The 27073-nt window shown below is 39.4% G+C and overlaps 1 protein-coding gene across 2 annotated transcripts in view; it reads left to right on the top strand.

Annotated features, from left to right (window-relative positions):
* MACROD2 (mono-ADP ribosylhydrolase 2) overlaps positions 1-27073 on the top strand; it is a 1360465-nt gene that overhangs the window by 1260249 nt on the left and 73143 nt on the right. For both annotated transcript variants that reach the window (XM_030557958.1, XM_030557957.1), the window contains 3 exons: positions 938-1021; positions 18358-18420; positions 21915-21983. In XM_030557958.1, the coding sequence (XP_030413818.1) occupies positions 938-1021; positions 18358-18420; positions 21915-21983 (216 nt within the window). The remainder of the gene's footprint in view (positions 1-937; positions 1022-18357; positions 18421-21914; positions 21984-27073) is intronic.

Raw genomic sequence — 27073 nt, 5'->3', positions numbered from 1 at the left:
TACACAGCAATTAAACACATGTGGATGGCCCAGCTCAGCTGACTTGGGCTTGCAGGGCTCAGGCTTGCAGGGTTGTAAAATTGCTGTGTAGACATTCGGGATTCAGCTGAAGCCTAAACGTTCTACACAGCAATTTTACAGCCCTGTGAGCCCGAGTTCCCCAAGCCCAGGACAGCTGACCCAGGCCAGTCACAGCTGTGCCACGTGTCTTGTATTCCAGTGTTAGACATACCCTAAGCTGTTAATACACCAAATCCTCATCATTTTTTGAAGTTTAATCAACTAATTTTAAGTCTTCTGCACACTAGCTCTCAACTACTATAAGTGAGTCCAGCAAAGCAAATTTAATCTCTTCCCTTCTTGCTGTTGTATTATGGAAAAGTGGGAAGAAAAAAATTGGAAGACTTCTTCAACTCTGAACATTCTTCTTTGAAGGAACCCTCTCTTAATTAACTTCAAACTTGGTATCAAACTTCTACCTCTGCCTCACATCCATGCTGCCAATTTTTAGGTCAATATTCCTTTGTTAGGGGATTTTGTCAATGAATGCAAAACTGGGCTGCTAACAGAAATCCTTCTTCTTGAACATATTCCTCCACTAGTCCATAACACAGTACGATGCCACCAACCTCCATTGCTTAAAAACAGCTACCCATTAAATGTTATAGATCTGAAGACAGTGAGAGTGCGAAGGCAGAAATTATTTAAATATGAGCTTTATTCAAGGTTGATCTATCTAAGTTCAGTTTGAACCCACACACTCCCATTATGACCTCTAATACAGCATATTAGGCGGTGCTGAAACTTCCAAATGCACATGTAGGCATTCTGCGTTGAAAGGAATGCTGAGATAAAATATACTTATTGCTACAATCGCCTGCATATTAATATTTAATAAAATAATATTACTTGGAAATAATATATTTTGTGCTTGCAGAGGAATTGGAACAAAAAGCCCAGTCACCATCTCCCATGAAGTGCAAAGCAAAGAAATCTGAGAACCTGAAGGATGATAATGAGGGTACGTGGTATTAAAGTTCTTATTCATTGATCTTCGTTTTTAAATTATGCAGCATACAGTACTTTCATTTTAAAATATCCCTACTATCTATATTGGCTATGCATGTGTGTTTTTTTTCCTTGCTAATATAATTTTGGCTGTAGGTCACGGGAAGGCAGTTCTAATACAGGTGTGTTTTATGGCAATGTAGATTCAAAATTAAAAATGCTGTTTTCACATAATTCTCTACTTGTTACTGTTCCTGTAATATGGGAAATTATGGTTGTCTATACCTGTGATATGCTCTGACGTTGTGTAACTGATGATACCGAAAGTAATATACGTTGTCCTTGAAATATGGTCCTCGATGGACTGGGAAGCCTAGGGGTTAGCATGCACTCCATCATGGGGCAGGAGTAGGGGATCTCAGGCTCACCCACACCCTGGTCCCTAGGCAGGCTGGCAGCGTTAGACCTGGAGAGTGTGGTTCCCACTGAGTTACCATCCCTGGCTCACTTCCTACCATGGCTTCTCTTTGCTTCTGATCCCAGATGGGGGTTGGGGGAAGGAAGAGCCGGGCTTAGCATACAGACTGGTACTTCAGGGAGGCGTCTCTAGCCCCATTTGGCAAGAGCCTTCTGGGTAGGTCTGTATTCCTCTCCAGCCTTCTGAGCTGTGTTGCTCCCTTTTCAACGCTGTCTCCAGTTGGAGCATGCTCTCCGGAGTTGGAAGGGTGGGGTTATCTGGACCCAGTACTGTCCTTTAACCCCCTTCCATTCCAGTGTGGGGCTTGTATACCCCATCACAGCTCTGTTGGGTTAACTGTTCAGATAAGTGCACTGTCTACCACAATATTTCCTTTTCCTTTCTGGAAAAGAATTTAGTATGTATATTTACGCATTAGTCATGCAGATAAAACTCCTTATGTCAGTTCAGAAAACTCCTTATGTAAGTGTTTAAGTCCATCCCTATTCAGGGAAGCACTTAACAAAAAGTTTAACTCTAAGCACATGCTTATGTGCTTTCTTGAGCAGAATTGTGTTCCTGAATTGGAGCCTATAGGCGGAAGTTAGTCCATGTGCGCAGGGGTACCAGAGTCTATAGTACTGAAGTGATGCCATTCTGATATTGGATCAAAGTGCAATAATTTTAGGTGGACTGACGTCTCATTCACGGAGTTTCCCATTGAAGACCTTCATTCCGTAAAGATTCAAAGATTTGTAGTGTAATAGATTTTCATATTGTAGATTTTCATGTTGTTTTGGGATGTCCTTCTCAGAAGAATTTTTACTTGTTATTGAGTGCCCTCATGATGAGATAATTAATATGGGGAGCCTTAATCCTTTATTTCCATGGTAGTTTCTTATCACAGGATCCCTTTGACCCAACATTCCCAAGACGACATGTTTCACTCTCCACCTAACCCAATTACTACATGATTTTAGTGCTGTGAGGAATGCTCCTAAAGTACCCTGGCTTGGGGGTAAAGCACGAATCATAATGCCCAGAAAGATGATAACATCCTTCACTTTTATGTAACTGCCAGTAACATGCTGTCACTGACATCCTGACATGGTTGTTAGTGGCAAGTACTTAAAGCAATGGATTTCATCACCTTGGAGGTATGGAGGGATCCAAGAAATCTTTTCCTAACTGGCCTTCATTCTCATTAACCATATAATAATGCACTGAGGCCACCTAAAAATGCAGTAGCAATTTCATGTCTAGAGGAGAGAACTTTCACATTGCAAAATAAATGCATCCATTTGGATACAGGCTAATCGCTTTGGAAGATCATAGAGAATTGATTAGGGAAAATGACTGATGTCATTTTCCCTAATGAGGATAAACAATATATATCACCTTATATTTTTGCTTGGAAGAGACTAGAACTTAGCATTGTATGAGATATAAAAATAAAGAAAAGGTTGGATGTTGTAAGCCCGTTTTTCCCTTTCACTGGAAAGAGAGATGATAATATTCCTCTAACTGCTTTTGTGCTGTACCAGATGAGACTTTCCAGTTTTACTATTCTTGTCAATGTTTCTTCATGACCTACAGTTCACTTTGTGGAACACAAATAAATGCATTGGAAGAGTGAAGTAAATAGCACGGCAGGAGAATGATTACGTTACCCTGGAACTGTAGAATGTCTGGATTCCTTGAATTTGATGCTGTTCCGTGGATTTTGCTGATGCAGAATTGAGGCCTGTAACACATAATCGCTGCTGCAAAATTTAATCTATTTGGTGATGGAATTCTCTTTTCCTTAGGCAGAAATCAGGTTGTAATGCATAAAGGCTGAAAGTCTAAATTTATACTCAAGAGTCCTTGTGATGGAAAAAAGTAATTAAAGCATCCACAGAGGGGGAAGGGCAGAGCGAGAGAGAGAGGCTGTGGATCAGGTTTCTATAGAATTACCTTTTCCTCAGTTTAAGAGAGATGTCAAATAGCTTAGGCTCCTGATACTGAATTCCTAAAAACTTGTGAAGAGGCCAGAGTGTAATGTAACACCCTGTGAGCCATTTCAATTTAAGTAACTAGGATTTGCACACATTTGTCTGAGAACAGAGTTTAGCCATAAACTGATTTAATTACTACCTAGAATGTTGTTTTTAATTAATTAAAAGAAATTTTATGGCAAGCCTTGCAGATGAACAAAGCTGTGAATATGTGGCATGATCCAGGATTGTGCATATGCATAGCTCTGTTTATATACTGCACACTCATTAGAGGGAAAATATTTTCCCCAAGTTGGCATCACCAATAATAATAATGAACCATAGAAACCACAAGAAGAGTCTATGTAAATTTCAAGTTCTATAGGATTTCGTCCTGTACTAAGTGTCAATTTAAAATAAAGGTGGGAATATGTAGCGAGGCCAAGGTTTACTCTTTTAACAGCCTACTGACTCTACCCTCAGTGCATGTCCCCAGATGGCAACCTGTAATACTAATCCACTGAGCTCAATAATATTTTTCTACAACATGACCAGCTGCTTCACTGGTTTGAGATAGTGTAGTAGTACCTTTTCAGTACATCTAAAATCTCTCCAGAAGATCATGGGAAATTGATTCCTTTATTATTACCCCCTCTGCAATGAAGGAATGTCAAATCAATGGCTGTTTGTAGGGAGTTTGTTTTCTGGTAAGCTAAAATATACACATGGCATGCTAATGAAAACAATTGTATACTGGTTTCAGAGTAGCACCCGAGTCTGTATCCGCGAAAAGAACAGGAGTTCTTGTGGCACCTTAGAGACTAACAAATTTATTTGAGCATAAGCTTTCATGGGCTAAAACCTACTTCATCGGATGTACTGAACCTCTAAAGTATTAATGCTCTCTTTTTATGCTACTAAAAGTATTGTTTTATATATTCGAACCACTGAGAGAGAAGCAAGTGTGAACTGCATAGCAGATTTTTCTACCAGCCATTTATTGCATGGTGTACGTGTTACAATGTAGTGTAGGTAGAACATTATTTGGGAGTGCAGGAATAGATGGGGCACTATTTATTCTTGAACTCCCTGAAATACAAAAGACACGTGAGTCTTTTTGCTTTATTTATGTATTTGGAATTAACTAAATCTTAAAGATATGCCTATCCAAAGCTATAAGTACTCTTTGCCTCCATTAAAAACACAATGCAAAAATAAATACATAGGTAAAATAACAGCAAATGAAACAGACCTATCATGAGTCAGCACATGTTACTTCCATCACTCTCTTTTCCACACAGCAGAACCAAGAACTTCCGTGTGTCTCCTCTCTAGTTCTGCTAATGGACTTATGGACACTTTGAGTAATAAGTATGAAATAATAGATACTTCTGGTATAGCAAGGAGGAAGAGCTGTTGCTCATCAGTTCCATCGAGAATCTCTAGGCAAAAACAGAACCAAACCACTGAAGAGCAGCCTCATTCACTCCTGCCAGGGACCTTAGATGTATGAACATGATCTCATAATATCAAAGGCAACTGATAGATCTGTCAGTATCATCAAGGTCTTTCTACCTGATCTTTCTCCATTACCGGGAGTAGATAATTAACCCATGCAAGAAGAGCCATCTTGGTGCCTTACCCAGGTCAGAATCCTGATTGCACAGAGAATTTGAAGGCATAGAGGAGCTCTGAGAGTTGTCCTGCTGCAGCCTTTTCCATAATCTTCACCAAAAAGTAAAGATTAGATACTGTTTGATAGATAGGCAGACTGTTATCATCAAGAGATGATAATTTGAAGCCTAACCCCCATGTAAGGAGGCAGCTTGTCTGTGGGAATTGTGCATCTTGGATAAATTCTGTTTTCTCTTTACCTGGCTGACAAGGAAAATTGTTTGATGGATGATCCAAGTCACAAAGGTCAAGATGTACACAAATCATATTAAAAACACTAGGTTGAGGAGAGTTCTTTGCCTGATGAGGTTATCTGACTATAGACCTCTTAGCTTTCAAGTCTAACATCATATGTCTGAAATATTGTTCAACAGTGGGCAGGGACCTGGGCTCACTGACGGATGGAAGTTCTTGCCTCCTTCAGACAGAGCCAAGTGTATGCATCACCTGTGTGTTCTCTTTTGCTTTGCATGTACAGGAAGTTGATTGTTGAAGTGCATCTAATTTTGAGAGCTCTTTTGGCTCAGGAGATCTAGTAAACAGATAATTTTTTCCTAGAAAAAGAGATTTTTCCAGAGACAAAACTTTTATCTCCATCAGGAGAACATTTATTACACCCACATCTAGAGTCAGTAGTCTCTCAGATAAGGAGTAACAACTCACATTTGCCTTATTCCTAGTATCTAGTAGAATTGTATCTGGTTAGAGATTAAGTCTGATTTATTTTTCCTCTCCTGGTCCCTGACTCAGCAAAGCGCTCAAGCACATGCTTAACTTTAAAGATGTGAGTAATCCCATCCCTATTCAACAGAACATGCTTAAGTCCCTAGAAATAATGGAGGCTTAAGGGCTTTACTGAATCTTGGCCTTGAAGTCCATCTAGCAACTATTGGTACTTACCATTCTCCAGTAGAAAGACATAGGTAATCATTAATTCTGTTAAACACATGCTAAAATGTCTTCCAATTCTACGCCCAGTTGGCAATCTCCCTCCTCCTCCTTAAAATCTGGATCCAATGTTAACTAGTCTTTCACATTCCCCTTCTGACTAAGTTTCAGGGTGCTCTGAAAATGTATAGAGAATAATTGTTTTGCCCTTTGAGTAGAAAAGTTGTAATTGTATCTCTCTGTCATACCCCACAGGACAATGATGTTCAGCTATAAACCTGAACTACAGTCATGATATATTAAAAATGTGTGTTGCATGTATCCTCAAAAAGAATATTTTAAACTAAAAGAAGATACCATAGAAGAAGTTATTTTGGGGATACAAAGCAGAAAATCAGAGAATCATAGGACTGGAAGGGACCTCGAAACATTTCTCCTTAATGTAGAATAGTTATGTTTAAAGGGATGCTGTTAATCCCTTTCTACTTTGATTGAGGGCTTTGTTACTTCATTTTTATTTTGAAGTCTGCCATCTGTCTTGACTGATTACAGCACTAAGGAAATCAGATGATCTGTTTCCATTTGGCTGGCAAAAAATATTGACAGCATCTTTTTTTTCCTACTTCTAAAATGAACACTTCTTGAAAGATTCTTTATTGTGTTTCAGTGGCTGCTAGTATTTCATTAAATTGCTGCATCCCACAGTGTTACAATATAAAGTGTAATACAGCTTTGAAAATGCATCCCATTTTAATCTATGTTGTTAGGCCTGATCATTCCTCCTATGTCTCTCTGAGAACCCTCCTGGTTTTTTATACAATTTTATATACAGGTAAACAGTTGAGAGTGCTGTTTTCACTATGAATAATTTTTCAGTAGATTTTCCCACTATTGAGATAATATAAGTTGCGAAGTATTCAGGTAATGTTGTCAGAGAAGAATTATATACAGTGACATGCCAAGTTACCTCCAGGGCACTCATCTGTCAAGGAAATGATTTGACATTTCTATCCATTATGTGAATAACAATAAACCACTCTGATTATTCAAACTCAGGGCAGTACAGAGTGGCAGCACTGGCCCCATTGCTTATGAAATTTTAAGACAATAAATTAGTAATATGTACATTTAGTGAACACAGTCCGGCTGTGTGTGTGTGTGTGTGTGTGTGTTTAATTAAGCAGGTTATTTTGTTTTCAACATATCTAATCTCATACCTTGCTTTCTCTGACCTTCTCTTCTTCCTGATACACCTTTGCACCCACATAATTGCATACGCTGGATGTGAGCAAGCATAATATGTCACGGGAGACTTTATTTGCCTGTGGTTCTGAGAAAAAAACCACACACGTTGTGTTCTGCTTATTAGCAGGACATTGTTAACAATGTATTAACTACTTCATTGCAAAAATACATTGTATTACATACACACAATTAATAGATCAATCAGTACAGTAAACACAAAACCACTGATCCTGAAGAAACAATCCTGACTGTTTCTGAATTGAATTATATCTGCTTACCCATCAACCAATCAATCAGAGGCAGCATTACCTAGAAAGATGGGTGCAGTGTTCAGGATCAAGATTGCTGGAGTTCTTTTTCCAACTCTGTCATTGCTTTGCTGTTTGCTTTTGATCGAGTCACTTGAACTTTTTTTTTTTTGGCTTAGTTCCTCTATTTGTGAAATTGAGAACAATAATAACACGTTCACAGCACGATTTTAGATTTTAAGTGCTTTGACAAAGGTTTGTATTATTATTTCCATCATCCAGCTGAAGAAAACGTGAGGTACAAAGGGTGGGTGTGTGTGTCACCTCTCCCCATGTGAACCCTAAAGCCTTAAAGATAAGAAGATAAATAAAAAGAATCCAGCTATGCAGTATTTCTTTTTAACAGGGGCTTAGTCAACTTGATGTTAATTTGAACATTTGTACTGCATAGTTCTGATTGATTGCCATTGAACTTGCTTGAATATGAGTAATTTTACCAGGTGTCCTGTATTCAGCATAGGGAAATATGGTCACCCTAAGAATAGACCTCACAAATCGCATCTCCTGAGTACCAACCTTCTGCCTTCTCTAGTGAACCAGCCTACCAGACCTAACCCTTAGTTATCTCACAAGGCTATTCTGAGGTTCAGTTTCTTAAGGCCTGATCCAAAACCTATTGAGGTCAATGGGAAACCTCTCAATCACTTCAGTGTCCTTCAATCAGTCCCTTAATGTTTGCTTAGTGCTTTGAATATATAAAGTACATTACATTATAATTGCTATTTTTACCTTTGAGATAACCCTCCTGCACTACACTATTTTCTCCTTCCCCACAGCACTTTACATTTGCTGACTAAAATGCTACAGGCAAATGAAAAAGTAACAAGGTGCTCCTAGCCAGCACTTAGCAGTCATGGCAAACTGATAGCAGCATGTTAAATTCTGGCTCTGCACTGAGGTAAATTGTAAGAACAGCGAGCAGGGAATAAGTCTCATAACTGCATTAAACAATAACTGGAGCTAATTCTTTCCTAACCTCTGTTAAAGTTTACCCCATAGAGTTATACACCAGTGGTGATTAAAATTGACCTAAGTCATAATTTAATTAAAGAAATTAAAATGCAGATTGAAAATGTTCAGTAACCTTAGGCCAACACCCTAATGATTTCGTTTTAATGCGTTTGTAGCTTTGGAATAATGGGGGTTGTGTGTGTGTGTGGTTTTTGTTGTAATTTTGGTATCTTTTTGCCACTGGGATACTGTGAAATGAAATGCTATCTGAGGTGCTGATTTTGATCCAAACATTTATGCATACCTTGTTGCATGTAAATAGTCCCACTGACATCAATAGGGAATTAAGTATAGGTATAAGTGATCGCAGGACTGGGGACTAGTTTTTAGTCTACCCTTGAGTTTATTCCCCTTCATTATCCCTTTATAGTATTATTATTATTATTATTATTAATTTTATTTTCTCTTAAAAAGGTTAATAATCCTGTTTGCATATACATCTACAACCAAATGAGGGCCAGTTACTACCAGAGCGCTGATTAGAAGCTGGCCATGCCATTTCTGGCTGGAAATCCAGAGAGAGAGCACATTCAGGGCTTCCATGAAGAGGGGCATTATGTGGTGTGACCCCGAGTTCATAGATGTGGTTCCACTTGGACACATATGTGACTATTACAATCAAGATATGACCCTGTGTAAATGGCCCTTCATGTACCATTTAATAGTAAGGGTCATTAACCACTGGAACAACTTCCCAAACGATTGCAATGGCATCTACTCTATTTCTACTCCGAGGGCTTGTCTTCACTACCAGGGTAAGTCGACCTAAGTTACACTACTTTGGCTACGTTATTTAGGTCGTAGCTTAGGTCGATTTACCTTTGTGTCTTCACTGAGCTGCATCGATAGAAGGTGCTCTCCAGCCGACTTACATTAATCTTCTCGGGAAGATGGAGTACCGGAGTCAACTGGAGAGCACTCTGTAGTCGATTTAGTGGGTCTTCATTAGACCCACTAAATTGGCTGATTGCAGCAGCATCAATCTTCCCGTAGTGAAGACCAGCCCTAAGAAGGAACAGATTGTGTAGAACAAGCATTTCTCAGGCTGTTGCTGCCAAAATATGTGCAGTATAAATGTGCTATTGTCCTATTTGGAGAGTGGAGTTAATGCCAGAGTTTATCTCTTTGACTCAAACATGTGGTACAGTTTCGGCTCTTTAATATTCTATATTTCCCTGGAAAAAATGTTCCAGCTCTTTGCTGATGTTTTATGGTTAGATTCTGACCCCCCACCTCTCCACCCCTTAGAGTCATAGATTTTTGGAAGTCAGAATGGACCATTGTGATCATCTAGTCTGACCTCCAGCATAACACAGAGCAGAGGACTTCCCTGAATTAATTCCTGTTTGAACTAGAACAGGCAATAGTGTAACAATCCATTCTCCAGAGAGCAATTACAGAGAAAATGGAAAATGCTAAAATCTCTCTCATGCTCCAGTTGTGAGATTATCTCCTGATTTTTCTCAGAGTTCTTGTTTCATCCCTCTCTCATATGACTTTCTGCTTATTATTGTATCAGCTGCTTCATTTTGGGGATGCTATTACAGCTGGCATATGACCCTGCATATTAAATACTTCTCTCTAGCACAAAGTGGACAAACCCTTGCAGATTTTCATATTTTCTCATTTTAGTTTGTTATTGTTTCTTACGTTTCTTGCGTATCTGCTTACTACTAGATATTAAATGAAGGTGTATAATCTCTTTGAAATTTCCTTACTGTCATCAAAGAAACAAATGAGACAAGAGTAAGCGTCTATCAGTCAGTAGCCAGTTTGGCAAGGGAAAGCAAAAATAGATTGCCAAAAGTCTATACTTTAGAGACTGATGTGCTTGTTTTGTCTATATTACACCACTGTAACTCCTGGTTTTTTTTGACTGCCTGCCATTCTGTGGGAAAAGAAACAGATGTTCCCATTTGTCTTTTGATGTGGCTCAAAACCATTTACATTTACTGGCCTAAAATAACACAAAATGTCACATTCTACTCTTTCTGTCATCTTTGGACTGAGTGACAGGTTGCCACTCAATTGCTAGCATAATGGAAAAATAGATATTCTGAGGACAGTTGTCACCTAAAGGAAATACAATTGCCAACTGCTGCTGTCATGGAAGGAGAAAGATGGCAGCTGTCTCAGGGGCATCCAAAGAAAAATATTTTTTTATCGTTACTGGTGTCATAGAGATGGCTCATGGAAAATATATTAGGCCTTGCTTTTGCCTACTGGAGAAAGAGATATGAGGAAGAGATCATTGTTACCCTTTTAAAATATGTTTTTGCCTCTTACATACACTATTAAAAACCATTACATTTACTCAGTTCCCAGTTTTGATGGAGAGCAGGAATTACCTCAACAATAAAAGATGCCCAGTGTGAGAAACTCATTAAAAATGTTTATCAAAAGTTTGTGCTTTTTAGTGTTTTCATATTGTATTTGTCTTTCTTTCCTTTTTATAGTTTTCTACTCTACCTCCTCCCTTCCCCCTGTGACAGAATGATTCACACAAGCCATGTGTTTTGGTTTTTTATTTTATGGCAGGGTATATTAAGTATAATGTGCCAATGTCATCCCTGGCATAACTGCAGTGAAGTAAATGGGGTTACATCAGGGTTTAATTTGGCCCACTCTGGGCATGCAGTGAACAATTTCAAAGCACCTGAGTCTTATTTTCAAACGTGGCTTTTTTACACGGTGTGGCAATATGCACTGGAGGAATGAGAATTCTGTAGCATACCAATGTGGAGCACACTAAGGCTACGTCTACACTTATAGCAGCACAGGTATAAACAGCAGTGTAGACTGTGAGACACGGCTTAGGTGAGTAGAGTGCTCTTCATGCTTGAACCCCACAGTGTATGAACCCTCCGTGGCTCTTTGCATGCCCGAGAAGTGACTCCCACCTCTAAAAATAGCAGTGTAGTGTCCTGTTTCTGGAGCCTTTCTGCGTGTCTCGGGGTCACTCACCACATTGGCACCTCCTGCTGGCCATTTTGGGAATTAGCTCTAGTCAGCACCTCCAAGTCTGTATGTCATTTAGCTTAGAAACACTTATTCACTCTTGGAGATTGTCTACACAAACATTTAGTTTGTGGCAAGATGGAGTGTGAGCCTACCCCACGCTAGCCTGCCATGCATTAAGTGTCCATGTGGATCCTGCTGATGCCCATTAACCACCCCTTAGTGCAAACTGATCTGTTTCAAAGCAGTGCAGATCAATGTTTCTCAAACTGGGGTCGCTGCTTGTGTAGGGAAAATCCTTGGCAGGCTGGGCCAGTTTGTTTACCTGCCCCGTCCGCAGGTCTGGCCGATTGCGGCTCCCACTGGCTGCAGTTTACTGCTCCAGGCCAATGGGAGCTGCTGGAAGCGGCGCAGGTCGAGGAACATACTGGCCGTCACTTCCAGTAGTTCCCATTGGTCTGCAGCGGCGAACTGCGGCCAATGGGAGCCGCGATCGGCTGGACCTGCAGACGGGGCAGGTAAACAAACCAGCCCGGCCCACCAGTGGCTTTCCCTACACAAGTGGCGACCCCAGTTTGAGAAACATTGGTGTAGATCAAAGTGTCATAAGGAACTGTTGGGCATGTCAGCAGAGGCTGCATGAACAGTTAGTGCCTAGCAGGCTAGCGCAGGCTAATGTCACACCCCAGCTTGCTGGGAGCTAAATATTTGTGTAGACAAGCCCTTGATTACTAACTTTTCATTCAGCTGTCAAGGGAAAGGATTTTAATTTTTCTACCCTCTCATTTTTATTAAAGCAAATACATGCCCCACTCCATTGAAGGCACAACACATCCTTTAAGAATACTGCTCCTTGTGTGTAAGATGAATTTGCATTCTATAGATAGATACATGAGCCAGAGAATTTGCTTGAAGAAAGGAATGCAAGAAATAAAGCCTTTATTTAAAATCTCTTGCATTTTTCTGGCATGAAAAAAGAATACAAAATCAGAGTTTCACTTAACTTTCTGATTTTCTTTGAATTCAGTAAGAATTTAATGTTTAGGGCCTTATTCACATCTACTTTAATCCAGTTTTAAGCCAGTATAAATCAACTAGAGTTACACCAGTTTAAAACTGGAGTAACATACTGATGAGTTAGGCTGAGGTTATTTTAAAACTTTCTTTTTAAATATGAATTTACTCAGAATTTGAATTCATAAGAAACCGAATAACATGGAAACAAGATTAAAAAAATCTGATTTTAGCAAAATGAATAATAGCCTTATTGGTAATTGATTTGCCTTTACTGAATGTAGAAACAAATGAAGTGTTGTCCGTTCATCAGTAATTTAGTTACTGAAATAGTTTTCAGTAATAAATATCACAGTGGTTACCAATACAGCCTGACCTGTTTTTTCTGAATGTGAAGTACTGTGTAAAACTAAGCATAATGCAGTACACATTTAGGAAATGAACAGTCACAATTGAAATCACTGACAGTTTTGTTTTTTGCTTAGTTAGTAGTAGTCCAATATTCTCACATAGACATTACTGGTAATTACCTGCAAATAATAATTATTAAGATTTTACTGGCTGCAGTGTTGTTGTAACTATGTTGGTCCCAGAGAGAATAGCTAGGTGAGGTAATATTTTTTATTGGACTAACTTCTGTTGGTGAAAGAGACAAGCTTTGAGCTATGCAGTGCTCTTGCTCAGAGTTTACTAGTGACCATGTCAATATTGTTTTACCACAAACCTTGGATATATGGTCTCACGCCTTAGCGCCTGACCTAAACAACTTTATCGCCCTGAAAACTCTTACACTAAGTGAAGAATTCTCCCCAAACATATTAGCTGTTTGCTGCAAGCCTTGCAAAGTCCAAAATCCATATTTTTAAAAAAAGTTTCAATTCTAGTGTGGTTAACTTTCAATTTTGTGTAGCTGGATGATGAATAAAATGCTGGTGTTATCAAATACTTCTGTCATCCATGTAATGTGATTTTACAGGCTGAAGCCCACCAGTGGACTAAGAACTTTTACAGGATGAAGGCCACTAGTGAACTAGCTGTCCATTTAGACCAGTTAACGTCAGTATGAAAAGTTACAAAACAGCTAATGGGTTAGCTTCTCAGCTGATATAAATCAGTGTAGTTCCACAGAGGTCAACACAGCTACATCGACTTACACCAGTTGAGACTGTGGCTCCAAATGTCTCAGAAACTATATAAAACACATGTTAATCTGACTGGCTAAGAATGTAGCTCTGTGAGTTATGGCTTAGAAAGAAAATACTTCTACACTAGTTCCACCTACTGGATTCTAAGATGTAATACCTGCCAAAGGACTAGGAAAACAAGATGTCTGAATGGATGGTAGCTAAATCAAGTGTGCTATTATAAGTTGCATGGTATTTACTTATGAAAAATACATTCTCTGTAGAGTTTTTTGTTTTTAATTCCATCAATCAAGATGCATTTCTGCTACCATTGTTCTCTACAGCAGATAGTCCCATGTGTTAAGAGAAAGTAAGGTGCCCAAGACGGTAAGTGCTAAAGCAATAGGGTATATAAGTTATAAAAGTGAAAATCAAGTAGGAGAAATGATCACAGCAGGATAAGACAGCAGGATTCATGTTTATCATTATGAGGCCTTTGTCACAATCTGGAAATTAATTACTTTGCTATTTATTTACACACTCACAAACCGGTTTCTAGAATTCCTCACTAAATGTGATAACTAATTGTTGACTCATAGACTCATAGGTCAGAAGGGACCAATATGATCATCTAGTCTGACCTCCTGCACAAGGCAGGCCACAGAACCCTACCCATCCACTTTTATAACAACCCCTAACCCAGGACTGAGTTATTGAAATCCTCAAAACTGGTTTGAAGACCTCAAACTGCAGAGAATCCACCAGCAAGCGACCCATGCCCCACGCTGCAGAGGAAGGCGAAAAAACCTCCAGGGCCCCTGCCAATCCGCCCTGGAGGAAAATTCCTTCCCGACCCCAAATATGGCGATCAGCTAAACCCTGAGCATGTGGGCAAGACTTACCCACCAGCACCCAAGAAGGAATTCTCTGCAGTAACTCAGTTCCCATCCCATCCAACATCTCCCTGCAAACCACTGAGCAGACTTATCAGGTGATAATCCAAGATCAGTTGCCCAAATTAAACTATCCCATCATAACATCACCTCCATATACTTATCAAGTTTAGTCTTGAAGCCAGATAAGTCTTTTGCCCCCACTACTTCCCTCAGAAGGCTGTTCCAAAACTTCACTCCCCTAATGGTTAGAAACCTTCGTCTAATTTCAAGTCTAAACTTCCTAATATCCAGTTTGTACCCATTCGTCCTCGTGCCTACATTAGTACTAAACTTAAATAATTCCTCTCCCTCCCTAACGTTAACCCCCCTGATATATTTATATAGAGCAAGCATATCCCCCCGCAGCCTTCTTTTGGCCAGGCTAAACAAGCCAAGCTCTTTGAGTCTCCTTTCATAAGGCAAGTTTTCCATTCCTCGGATCATCCTAGTAGCCCGTCTCTGGACCTGTTCCAGTTTGAATTCATCCTTCTTGAACATGGGACACCAGAACTGCACACAATATTCCAGATGGGGTCTCACCAGCGCCTTATATAACGGTACTAACACCTCCTTATCCTTGCTGGAAATACCTCGCCTAATGCATCCTAAAATTGCATTTGCTTTTTTAACAGCCATATCACATTGGCGGCTCATAGTCGTCCTGCTATCGACCAATACCCCAAGGTCCTTCTCCTCCTCCGTCGCTTCCAACTGATGCGTCCCCAACGTATATCTAAAATTCCTATTATTAATCCCTAAGTGCATGACCTTGCACAATTCACTATTGTATTTCATCCTATTACTCTTACTCCAGTTCACAAGGTGGTCCAGATCTTCCTGAATAGTATCCCTGTCCTTCTCCGTGTTAGCAATACCCCCCAACTTTGTGTCATCCGCAAACTTTATTAGCACATTCCCGCTCTTTGTGCCAAGGTCGGTAATAAAAAGGTTAAATAAGATCGGTCCCAAAACCGATCCTTGAGGGACTCCGCTAGTAACCTCCTTCCAGCCTGACAGTTCACGCTTCAAGACGACCCGCTGGAGTCTCCCCTTTAACCAGTTCCATATCCACCTTACAACTTTCATATTCATCCCCATCTTTTCCAATTTAACTAACAGTTCCCCATGCGGAACCGTGTCAAACGCCTTACTGAAATCGAGGTAAATTAGATCTACTGCATTTCCTTTATCTAAGTAATCCGTCACCTTCTCAAAGAAGGAGATCAGATTGGTTTGGCACGATCTACCTTTAGTAAATCCATGTTGCAGTTCGTCCCAATTACCATTGACCTCTATGTCCTTGACTACTTTCTCCCTTACAATTTTTTCCAAGACCTTACACACTACAGACGTCAAGCTAACAGGCCTATAATTACCCGGATCATTTTTCTTCCCTTTCTTAAAAATAGGGACTACGTTAGCAATCCTCCAGTCGTACGGCACAACCCCCGAGTTTATCGATTGCTTAAAAATTCTCGCTAACGGGCTCGCAATTTCACGCGCCAGTTCCTTTAATATCCTCGGATGGAGATTGTCCGGGCCCTCCGATTTTGTCCCATCAAGCTGTTCAAGATTGGCCTCTACCTCAGATGCGGTAATATCCACTTCCATATCCACATTCCCGTTTATCATCCCTCCATCATCGCTAAACTCCTCACTCGTCTTATTAAAAACTGAGGCAAAGTACTTATTTAGATATTGGGCAATGTTTAGGTTATCCTTAACCTCCATTCCATCTTCGGTGTATAGCGGCCCCACTTCTTCTTTCTTTGTTTTCTTCTTATTTATGTGGCTGTAGAACCTTTTACTATTGGTTTTGATTCCCTTTGCAAGGTCCAGTTCAATGCGGCTTTTAGCCTTCCTCACTTTATCCCTACATGTTCTGACCTCACCAAGGTAGCTTCCCTTGCTAATCCCGCCTTTCTTCCACTCCCTGTAAGCTTTCTGCTTTCTCCTAATCCCCTCTCTGAGTTGCTTGCTCATCCAGTTTGGCCTGCAACTCCTGCCTATGGTTTTTTTCCCCTTTCTTGGGATGCAGGCTTCCGACAATTTCTGCAGCTGCGATTTAAAGTAATTCCAGGCCTCCTCTGCATTTAAATCCGCTAGTTCCTCCATCTAATGCACTTCCTTAACTAATTTCCTTAACTCTTTAAAATTAGCCCTTGAGAAATCGAAAACCCTAATCCGAGATCTACATTTGTTTATCCTCCCATCTAGTTTGAACTGAATCAGCTCATGATCACTCGAACCAAGGTTATCCCCTACCACCATTTCTTCTACGAGGTCCTCACTGCTCACCAAAACCAAATCTAAAATGGCATCCCCTCTCGTAGGTACTTCAACTACTTGATGAAGAAATCCATCCGCTATCACATCCAGAAAAATCTGACCCCTATTATTCTTGCAAGCACTCGTCCTCCAGTCTATATCTGGGAAGTTGAAGTCTCCCATAATCACACATTTCCCCTTTGTGTTTACTTCATTAAAGACATTAAAGAGGTCTCTATCCATATCCAAATCAGATCCCGGCAGTCTATAGCACACCCCAAGCACTATCTCAGGGGAAGCTCTAGTTGCTTTTTCACCCAGTGAAACTAACTACTCTGGTGACATCTGATGCAGTATGTTACACTGCACCCTGTTTGAATTGTCCCTGTTAACACTGGTTCTCCACTTGTGAGGTACTCCCTTGTGAGGTACTCCCTTCTCTTCATGTGTCATTATATAATGCCTGCATCTGTAACTTTCACTCCATGCATCTGAAGAAGAGAGGTTTTTTGCCCACAAAAGCTTATGCCCAAATAAATCTGTTACTCTTTAAGGTGCCACTAGACTCCTTATTGTTTTTGTGGATACAGATTAACAGGGCTACCCTCTGATACTTGCAATCTTAATGATTATTACAAGTCTAAAATAGGCTTCTCTGTGTTTGAAAATACAGACTGCCTGGTTCTTTCCTAATCAGTTCACTCATAAGGCTGAGAGAGCTTGGTGCTCTGTCCCTGGCCTCTCCCTATTGTATACCTTTCCCTGTGGTAATTCATTGTTTGACACCTGTCTTCAGTAAGGAGCTTGGGGGGGGGGGGAACTGGGGGGGGGAGAAGGTCACTGGAGAATGAATGTGAAGGCAAAAATGTCTAAATGAGCAATAAATCCTTTCATTCTTCCTTTTGTTTTGTCCTGTTATATTTTTAATGTAGCCTCTGCATCTTCAATATCTCTACATTCAGTCTCTTCAAGGCTTTTACATTTGAAAGTAAAATTCTGACACATCTCTCCCTGCTATGGTCACCCTGCATAGTACTGATGAAAGCTACAGTCACCCTGCCATAGCACTGATTAAAATAAGTTGCTCAAGTGTAAGATTTGGGTACTTCAAAGTTCTTACATAAATGTGACTGGAAAAAATAATCTTTCAACAGAACAAGTAAAACACAATCAACCAATAAACATATCCACTGTAGATGTTCCATAAGCAAAAACAACTTTGCGAAATATGTAAATGTTTCCAGGGTTATGAAATAATTCTGCCTTTTGCTATAAAACCTTTAATCTGCCAGACAGTTTGAAAACCCTAAATGCAACTATTTATGTTAGTAATTTTTCAGTTTCCTCCTATCTATACGTCTCTCCCTGCTTTATCACAGGGCTCTTTCATAAATTAACAGTTTATGCTACATTGGTTATAATTAATTTCAGTGCTGCTTGTTACCAATAAAAAGATACTTCATAAATAATTTTGTGTGGTTTTCTTCGTAGATGATAATAGCAGAGAAGAGAAGCAAAGTAATGAAGAAACTGAGGGCCAGAGCCAAGAAGCAGGTTTGTGCTGAGCTCTTTAAAGCATTCTTCCAGGCTTTATCTACCTTGGTGAACAATAACCTTAGTCAATGCTACTGACTGAAAATGTTTGTACATTTTCATCAGATTAACCCAGGGCTTTTGCAGTTCTCCCATTGGAGACTAGAAGTCCATTCATTATGAATGAAGCTGTTGCAGTGCAGGAATGCAGACTTTCCTGTTAACTTACTAGCTCCACATTCCCTCTTTAAATTGGAATATATCTCGCTAATCCGCTAAGTAGAAAAAAATAATTTTCCATGCATGTTTACTTCAGTGTAGCACTCTATAGGAAAGAATAATGAAAAAAATAAGTTTGGGGAGATGAGGGAGAGATCTAAAACTGGTCTTTCAAGGTTTTAACAGTACTTTTAGATTGCAATAACTATTTTTTCCAGTAATTTCTCTGCTGATCCCAGAAAATTGGATTATTAAGATTTACATCCAAACAGAAAGAGCCTACATGTGAAAATCAAAACCTGCAAGTAAATGTCAGTGTTCATAAAGTGCTAGATTTGCAAATGGTGTGTTTATAAATGTATGTTACAAGTTATGAATTGGATATTTTACAATAAAAGGGTACTCTGTTCCAAATGTATCCAGCAAACAGAAATGACAACCAGAATTGAGCAGTTTTCAAAACAACTGAAGTGATAATCAAAACCACTATAAATACCCTTATTCCTTTGGATTTCCAACACACTGCTACATAGTAAAGTGCTTTTCTTATTTATTTATTTTTTAATGTGTGCTATGTCTGATTGGTACCAGCTAAATAGTATACTGGAACAGTGTGTTGCCTACACATCCTGAATTCAGGTAGCATGAAACTTCTCTACTTAGGACTTTTCAATCAGCTCTGAAAGCTTTTATTATTACCTAGGAGTTGGAGAGGGCCAGTCAGTAAATGCAGCAGAGTGAGGCCTCAAGGTAGCCTGCCTACGTTACTGAGTCATTTGGTTTGTTGACTGCATTGTGGCTCCCTGACAAGAGAGAAATGTGTGTTGCGATAAACTTCTTTCCCCCACCCTGTAGAGGAAACACTGTGTATGAAAGACTTTCTCTGTTCTCCTCTGCATTCTACTCTTGTTTTATTCCATTCTCTGTTAAACTGAGGCCATTCTTGGATGCTCGCAACTTAGCAGGTTTCATCCACTTACCTCTCCTCCCTGTTCTTACTTTCTTTAATCTTACTACAACAAAAACACACATGTACTAACTCATGTTCTTCAAGGGCCTGATCCAGAGCCCATTGAAGACAGCGGAAAGACTCCCATTGATTTCAATGGGCCTTGGATCCTGCCCCCTAAGCTCTGGACTCTCCTTTTATCCCACCAGGATAAGCAGCTTCCTTGCAGACTACAATATCATACAAGAGATTTAGAACAAAGCCAGTCACCAACCACACTTCCTTTCCTACATTTAACAGCTTCACCTCTGCAGTGCTCATAGACTTAAGCAGCCAAAGGGCAAGAGTCATGAGATCACTGGATTTGCGTCTTTTGTGTAGTAGCGAGTTGCAGTACCAGCATGTAAATGCTTTGAAAATTCTGCATAACCTTTGCCTGATGAACCATTAGTTCAGTATTCATCTTTTAACTTTACAAAATAGTGCTTTGCTTGTAGTTCAAAGCAGTCCAAACTCCAGAGGCTTCTGCTCAACCTAGATAAATTACCTTCTAAAAATACCCTGAGTGGTCCACTAGACATTCAAATATTTTAGCTATATCTTCTGATTAAATGCATATTTCCTGTGTCTATTAACTCATGAAACAACTAAGTTACAATGAGCTGCATTTCATCTTTCCCATGGGAAGCAACTGTGAAAATGCTTACCTTTTAAAACTATTAGTTAGTTTGCTTGGGTGTCTAAAAGCGTGTGGTTTCTTTCAGAAGAGCCATTATGACGTGTCACTGTTACAAACTGTTATACTCAGTTTATCAGAAACATGATGTTCATTCTTTTACTATCATTTATAGTATTGGTACTCAATGTATCATGACTAAACTCAGATCGTAGGGTTATTGTTGGATTCAGCATTATTTGGTGGGGCAGAATAATGCATGGAACTTTTAAGACAACTTCTTTTTCTGTCCATTGTTTACTTGGCAATATACATGTGAAATTACCTGATTTTCATGCACAATTGCTGAAATGGTTGGCGAAATATAGAAAATATAGTCAGTTGCACACAAAAAAAATCTAATCATTATGAAGAGCATGCTTATTATTAGGAAGTTTATAAGGAGCAACCTTTTAACTGCTTTTCAAGTGTGCAAATTTCTGTTCCTCAGGTGGCTGTCTTTTGTAAACCAAAAGGGAGATCTTTCAGGGGATAACAACACATCACAAATGTATTACTTTTAAAATTCCAAAAGAATCTAAAGTATCATCACTAAACATCTGAGTTAATAGTCAGCACTACAAAAGCACTATATCAGTTTGTAGCCTTTAGCACAACAGTTAGGAAACTCAGGTTCAAGTCCCACATTGAACTTGGGTCTCCTGTGTTGCAGAAGACTGTCCTAGCTACTGGGCTATTGAATTGAACCTGGGTCTCCTGCCTCCCGTGTGAGTGCCCTAACTGCTGAGCTAAAGGCTACAAAGTGACATAGCACTTTCAAATTTGGTCTTTGCCAATCTCTCCTGATGAAGCTGTCCACTTTTCATAAATAATTGGTCAGTGGAGCAAGGACATGAACTTGGGTCCCCCAAATCATAGATGAGTGCCCTGACCACCAGGATATTGAGTCATTCTTACTCTTGTTCCCTCACCCAATTACTGTTCATTGTCATTATAAACAAATTTGAACTGCCACTATGAATGACAAAATTTCACTCTGCTCTAGTGGTCAGTGCATTTTGTTGTCCAGAGGACATTGTCCAGATGTTTGCATGTGAATCCTCTAACCAGATTCCTATTAAAATAGTATTAATATTTTGCAAAATTTACATCTTGATCCCTCAAAGTGCTACCAAAGCTTGTAGGTCCCAATTCAGGAAAGCACTTAAGCATATGTTTTAAATCCCATTGAAGTCAATGGAAATCAAACACATGCTTAAAGTACAGGTTTAAATGCTCTTCTCAGTATTGAAGAATTAAATGCTCCCTGGACTGGGTCCAGAGTGCTTGCAAGATCATGCCCCTGTAATGCTTGCACAGTGAGTATCTTGCAGCACAACCCACCCATGAGGTGGATAGGTTTTATTCTTATTCATGTCTGACAGAGAGGGAAGCAGAGCGGAGATTTAGGGCTTAATCCAGCACCACTGAAGTTTATCATGGCCATTGATGGGAACAGGAACAGGCCAATGGAAGCCCATGGCAAAGAAGGAAATAGAACCGAGATGTACCGATTCCTCAGACTTGTCTTCTAGCCACAGAGGCCCCTGGATGCATTGGGTGTACCAGTCCACCCATCCTATTATCTAATAAATAATCACGATTTCTCTTTCGCTTTCTCCATTTGTACAGATGAGGCAAAACATACAGCTGTACCCAGCCCACCATCAGAAGAAGGAATAGAGCTGTGCGAGGATAAAGGTACAGATAGCAAGATGCATCTGAAACTACTCAATCCCAAGAGGATACTTCACATGGCCATATTTTCCTTTATGTCTGGAAGAAGCCAGACTGAGACTTAAAAAATCAGAAATCAGATGCAAACTTAGATTTTAATTCAAAAAAGACTTTCTAATGCGACACTTGGCAACTGCTATTGTGCTGGGGTGAAAGGTGCCATGAAATCTTAGCTCTCAGCATTATGGGTTAATATAAAAATGCCATGCTTGAAGCATCAGATGTAGGCCCCAGACCTGATCTCAGTAGGATGACTTGTGTGTAAAGTTAAGGGCAAGCATAAATCTTTGAAGTATCAAGGCCCTAATTAGTTCTGTCCTGATGAAAAAAAAAGAAAATCAGTAACTATAAACACATCATGGGGAGGCAGAAGGAGATGAAGTCATAATTGAGAGAGAGAAAGTAATGTTTATCTTGTGCAGATTGTGCTGGGCACTCAGATCATTTAGATTGTGATAAATATTTAAAAGTGTCACGGGGCCAAATGACAGAGAGTTTAGGAAACAAGACAGAGAGGTGATTTAATGTTTCAAGCTGGGATTTTCCCGTTTTGTTGTTTGGTTTACAGATAGGAGACCGACACACAGACATACTGTTCTTGATCCTTTTTATGGCATCACACCATTAATTACTCATGCTAGTCTAGATTGTCTTACAATTCTTTTTGGTATGTGTTTAAAAAAAACATGGTGATTTATAAAATCTTTGCTGCTGGTAATTCAAAACAGGCTTTATGTTATTTATCATAAATATAGTCCATCAGTACAGCCTTCAAGTAAGAGTACTAGAGAATTTTAATGCATTTTACTGAGATAACATAATTATTAACATACATTAACTTATTTATTTTAAGAGTTAATGTTTAATTCAGTGCTACCACCCTACTCTCTCTCTCTCTCTCTCTCTCTTTTCTTTTTTTTTTTGGATAGTGTGAGGAAGTGTGTGTGACATCTCACTCTTTTGTTCCAAAATAGCATATTAAGGAGCCCACGGTCTTTACCTGATTAAGGGGTCAGAGCTCAGTTTAGGGCAATTTAACTGCTCTCTCAAGTGGCTGATAGAAGCACCGTATAGATGTTTTTTAAAAACCTGGCCAGAATACTTGTGTTTGAAATCACTGAAATCCTTTCTAGATTAAGGTCACATCAAGGCTAATAGCAGTCAGAAATAGTGAGGGTTCATTCTAAGCATGGTTGGTGATTAATCTTCATTTTTTGCCTCTTCTTTACCAATATATGGCCTATTTATGTTATAGATCCACATCTATAACATCTCTTCTGAAAATGTTTTTATAGTCAGTGTCATGAATGGCAGGGTTTTATTTAGTTATTTATTTTTGCTTTCTTGGGTCTTAATGGAGACCTTGAAATTTAGATATTACTTTGTCTCTTTGTTTCTGATATTGAACCTTCTGTGTGCATGTGAAGTTGGGAAGTGAATGTATACTGATTTGTTTGCCATAGAAATTACCTATCGTCTTTGTGTGTAACCATTCTTCTAACTTTACCCATAGTGTTAATGTACTCTTGTCTGGAAACAGGGAACGGATTTTCTCACCGAGGACCATATGAATGGAAAAGTCAGTTTATCTACTTCATGTTGATAGAGTAACTGAAGTTAGGAAATTGTGCTTAAAATCTGGCATCACGCATAGAAATGTATTACGGTACTGTGGCATCTCACACACAAGATTCTAAGGACCAGATTCCTAGTTAATCCATCCATGAGCATGGTGCAGGGTTGGATGGGGTGGAACAGGGATAGCTTAAAGCCACTTTTGCATTCTCCATATTATGGGGCAATGCAGAGCTTGCCTGGTCCATGGTGTAAGCTAAAGCAACCCAGACGCTGCTTCCGTGGCCAAGAATAGTCCTATTGCAGCGCAGTCTGGCCATACCCCTACCTTCTGTCTACCCCAGCAGCCAGGATAGAACCCTTACTGCCAGCCCTACACCAATCAGAGAGGCCCTTTGTGCAGAGGGCATTCTCATGAGAGGACTAGTTTCACTCTCTCTGAGACTCCATTGTGCTGGTAGAACAGTGTGAAAGGTATTTCCATTGATGATCATGAAAATGTGCTGGTAGAACAGTGTGAAAGGTATTTCCATTGATGATCATGAAAATGTGCTGGTAGAACAGTGTGAAAGGTTGGTTTTTATCGGTAAATGTCAGTTAACATCAATTTCACCATATGCAAACTGATGAAAAATATTTCCATTGATGATCATGAAAATGTGCTGGTAGAACAGTGTGAAGGGTCTTTACAGTCACTGAAAAACAAGCCCTATGTGTATATGCTGTAGAGAAAAGGCCATTTTATAGTGTGTTATAATCATAGCATATTTTTGGTGCATATGTGCCTTTAAAAAATCCCATACAGCACCAGTGTGTACTGTGGGGTTATTCTTGGACTGTACGATTTTGTATTACACTGTTTCAGAGAGATTCAAATGTCTGATGTGTGTAAGTTACCTTTCAATCTGTCTGGTGTCTAGAGTTGGTACAACCTGAGGAGGAGCAGCACATAGTTTTTTTAAAAGACTGTTTTCCAAAAACACTAGTGCTCAGATAGTCCCTCCCACTGAAGGGGAGCAGGTGGGAGCACTAATCTGTAGATTCGGCCCAGGGTGATGAGGCATACTCTCCAAATTCCTCCCACCCTCTCTGCAGCTCACCACAGCATTGTTCCCCACCAGTCCCAGCCTGGTGCAATTCAGTGCTGACAAAGTACATGCCTTCCCCCTCTGTTAGGGGAACTACCAGGGAGAGATCCTACAGGGAGCTCACAGAGAAACCATGATCCCATCGTGCCTGAGGATCATGCTGATGATTGATGTTTGGATGCTTCCCCGGCATTTGGTGGCCACCCACCCTGCCAGTTTCACTGGAGAAGGAGGGAGGCAAAGCATAGCCTTGATAGAAGAATTGGGAGGTAACTCCCCTGAGACAGAATGCATGGCTGGAGAGAGCATTGGGCCCAAATGTCTGAAGACCTAAAATAAATAGCCATAATTTTAAAATGGCCATAATTTAAAAAATGGCCATACATTTAAAATGGCATAATTTTAAAAAATATGTATTGACTTAAAAATGTAATTAAGATCCCAAACCATTAACCATACAATATAGGTAAGCTCTGAAGGAGTTGGTTTTTATCGGTACATGTCAGTTAACATCAATTTCACCATATGCAAACTGATGAAAAAATATTTCCATTGATGATCATGAAAATGTGCAGATAATCAAAATAAGAAAAATGCTGCTTGAGAACCTATTAAAGTTTGATTTAGGGACATTTACTTTGTGTATTTTGACACGTGATGTTGACAATTTGTGTTTTAACTTTAAAGATAAAGTTTAAACTTTATGAATCTCAGTGACTATTGTCATTAAATAATTGTCTGACCTCCCCCATAATTTCCCACAACTGTGAACATGTAAATTGATACAAACAGAATAAGAAGCTTAAAAGTGAACATCGAGATTATCTGTCCAAATTATAAAAAATAAAAATTGCTTTCTGCCAGTCATAAATATATATAAGGAGTTAGAACTGTCAGATAAATGCATTCTAAAATGAAATAAATCCAAATCAGTTCCTCTACTCTTATCTGGGAAAACCAGTGCTCAGAGGGTAGGTTGCATTTCGCTTACAACAGATATCATCACAGACATCTCTTAGGGGAAAAGAAGTGATGCTCTCCGTGCCATTTGAGATATTTGTGAAATAACAGCAGTTGCAGGAGAAACACAGAATGAAGGATGAGCTGCTTTTCACATATATTTTTAAATAGAATCAAGGCCCTGATCCCATAACTTGGCTTTGTACTGTACCCTACCCCCAGAACCTTTGCAGAATCAAGGCCTTTTAATTCTACTCAGACACTTAAAATTTCTATATTTGCTGATTGTGGTCAGTTTAAAAATAAGAACTTTCAAAAAGTGCATTAGCAAACAGGGAAATGGCACCTCTATGAAATCCTGGCATTTCTAAAAACAGTCTTCAAACGATTTGCCCACTGAGTTAACAACAGCCAAAAACTGCCAGATCCTGGACTTATGAAACTTTATAATTTATCTTCAGCTAACTAAAATGAATGTAAAATGTTTTAAGAAATTGTATTTTTCCAGTTCTTTCACCTTATAAATATGAAGGAAGGTATGTGGCAAATACTTTCCAAGCCACACAGCTTCAAAGAGATAGATGTGCACAGTTTGAACCACTGACGAACTACTGAGATTAGCATGTCGACTATCCCCAGTCTATGAAGATATAGAAGTGTCTTTCAGTATGTTAGATTTGTTGATAGCAGTTCCATAACAGGTAATGGAACAGGTATCATAATTCCAGTTGTAAGCAGTTCTCTTTTCTCTACTAAATTATTAGCACACTATGGAAATCAGAAAAATGAGAAATAAATTGACTCATTTCTCCATTTACTGTTTTGATATATGTAAATATATATTGTTTCATAAATCTGAATGTAACTTAATGCTTACGAAATATGTCATATTGATAGTCCTGGACAGATAATGATTGAGAGCTTTGGTGCAGTCTATGCTCTAGCATTTCTTAACTTTCTTAAGTATGAATCCACCCTTTTCTATAGGCCCATCACTAGAAGCAAAAGGATAGTTCACTTCCCATGCCAACTCAGGCTTCGATTCAAGAACACATCCCCTATTCAGGACAGTACTTAAGCAGATGCTTAACTTGAGCACAGGCTTATGTCCCCCTGACTTCAGTGGGTTTGAAACATGTCCCTACATTCTGTCTTGAATAGGGATGGATGTAAGCACATGTGTAAGTGCTTTCCTGAACTGGAGACTTAGTCCTTAGCATTGCCTCAGATTGAGAACAAGAATGCCAATTAGTGACAAAAGGCGGTGGCAGTTTTTGGGAAATTGGAATTAAAGCTTCTTACTTGGACCCTCTCTCTCGGTTTTTATTGGTGATTTTACCAATAAAAGAGAGAAACAGATATTAAAGGATTTTAATAGAGCCTGCATATCTGAACAGTGCAGTAGGCATTTTTTAGAAGGCTCTTAATATT

The sequence above is a fragment of the Gopherus evgoodei genome, chromosome 3, assembly GCF_007399415.2.
Source record: "Gopherus evgoodei ecotype Sinaloan lineage chromosome 3, rGopEvg1_v1.p, whole genome shotgun sequence".
NCBI classification, from domain to species: domain Eukaryota; kingdom Metazoa; phylum Chordata; order Testudines; family Testudinidae; genus Gopherus; species Gopherus evgoodei.
Note: the sequence above shows the minus strand (reverse complement) of the source record. Positions and strands in the feature narration are given on the sequence as shown.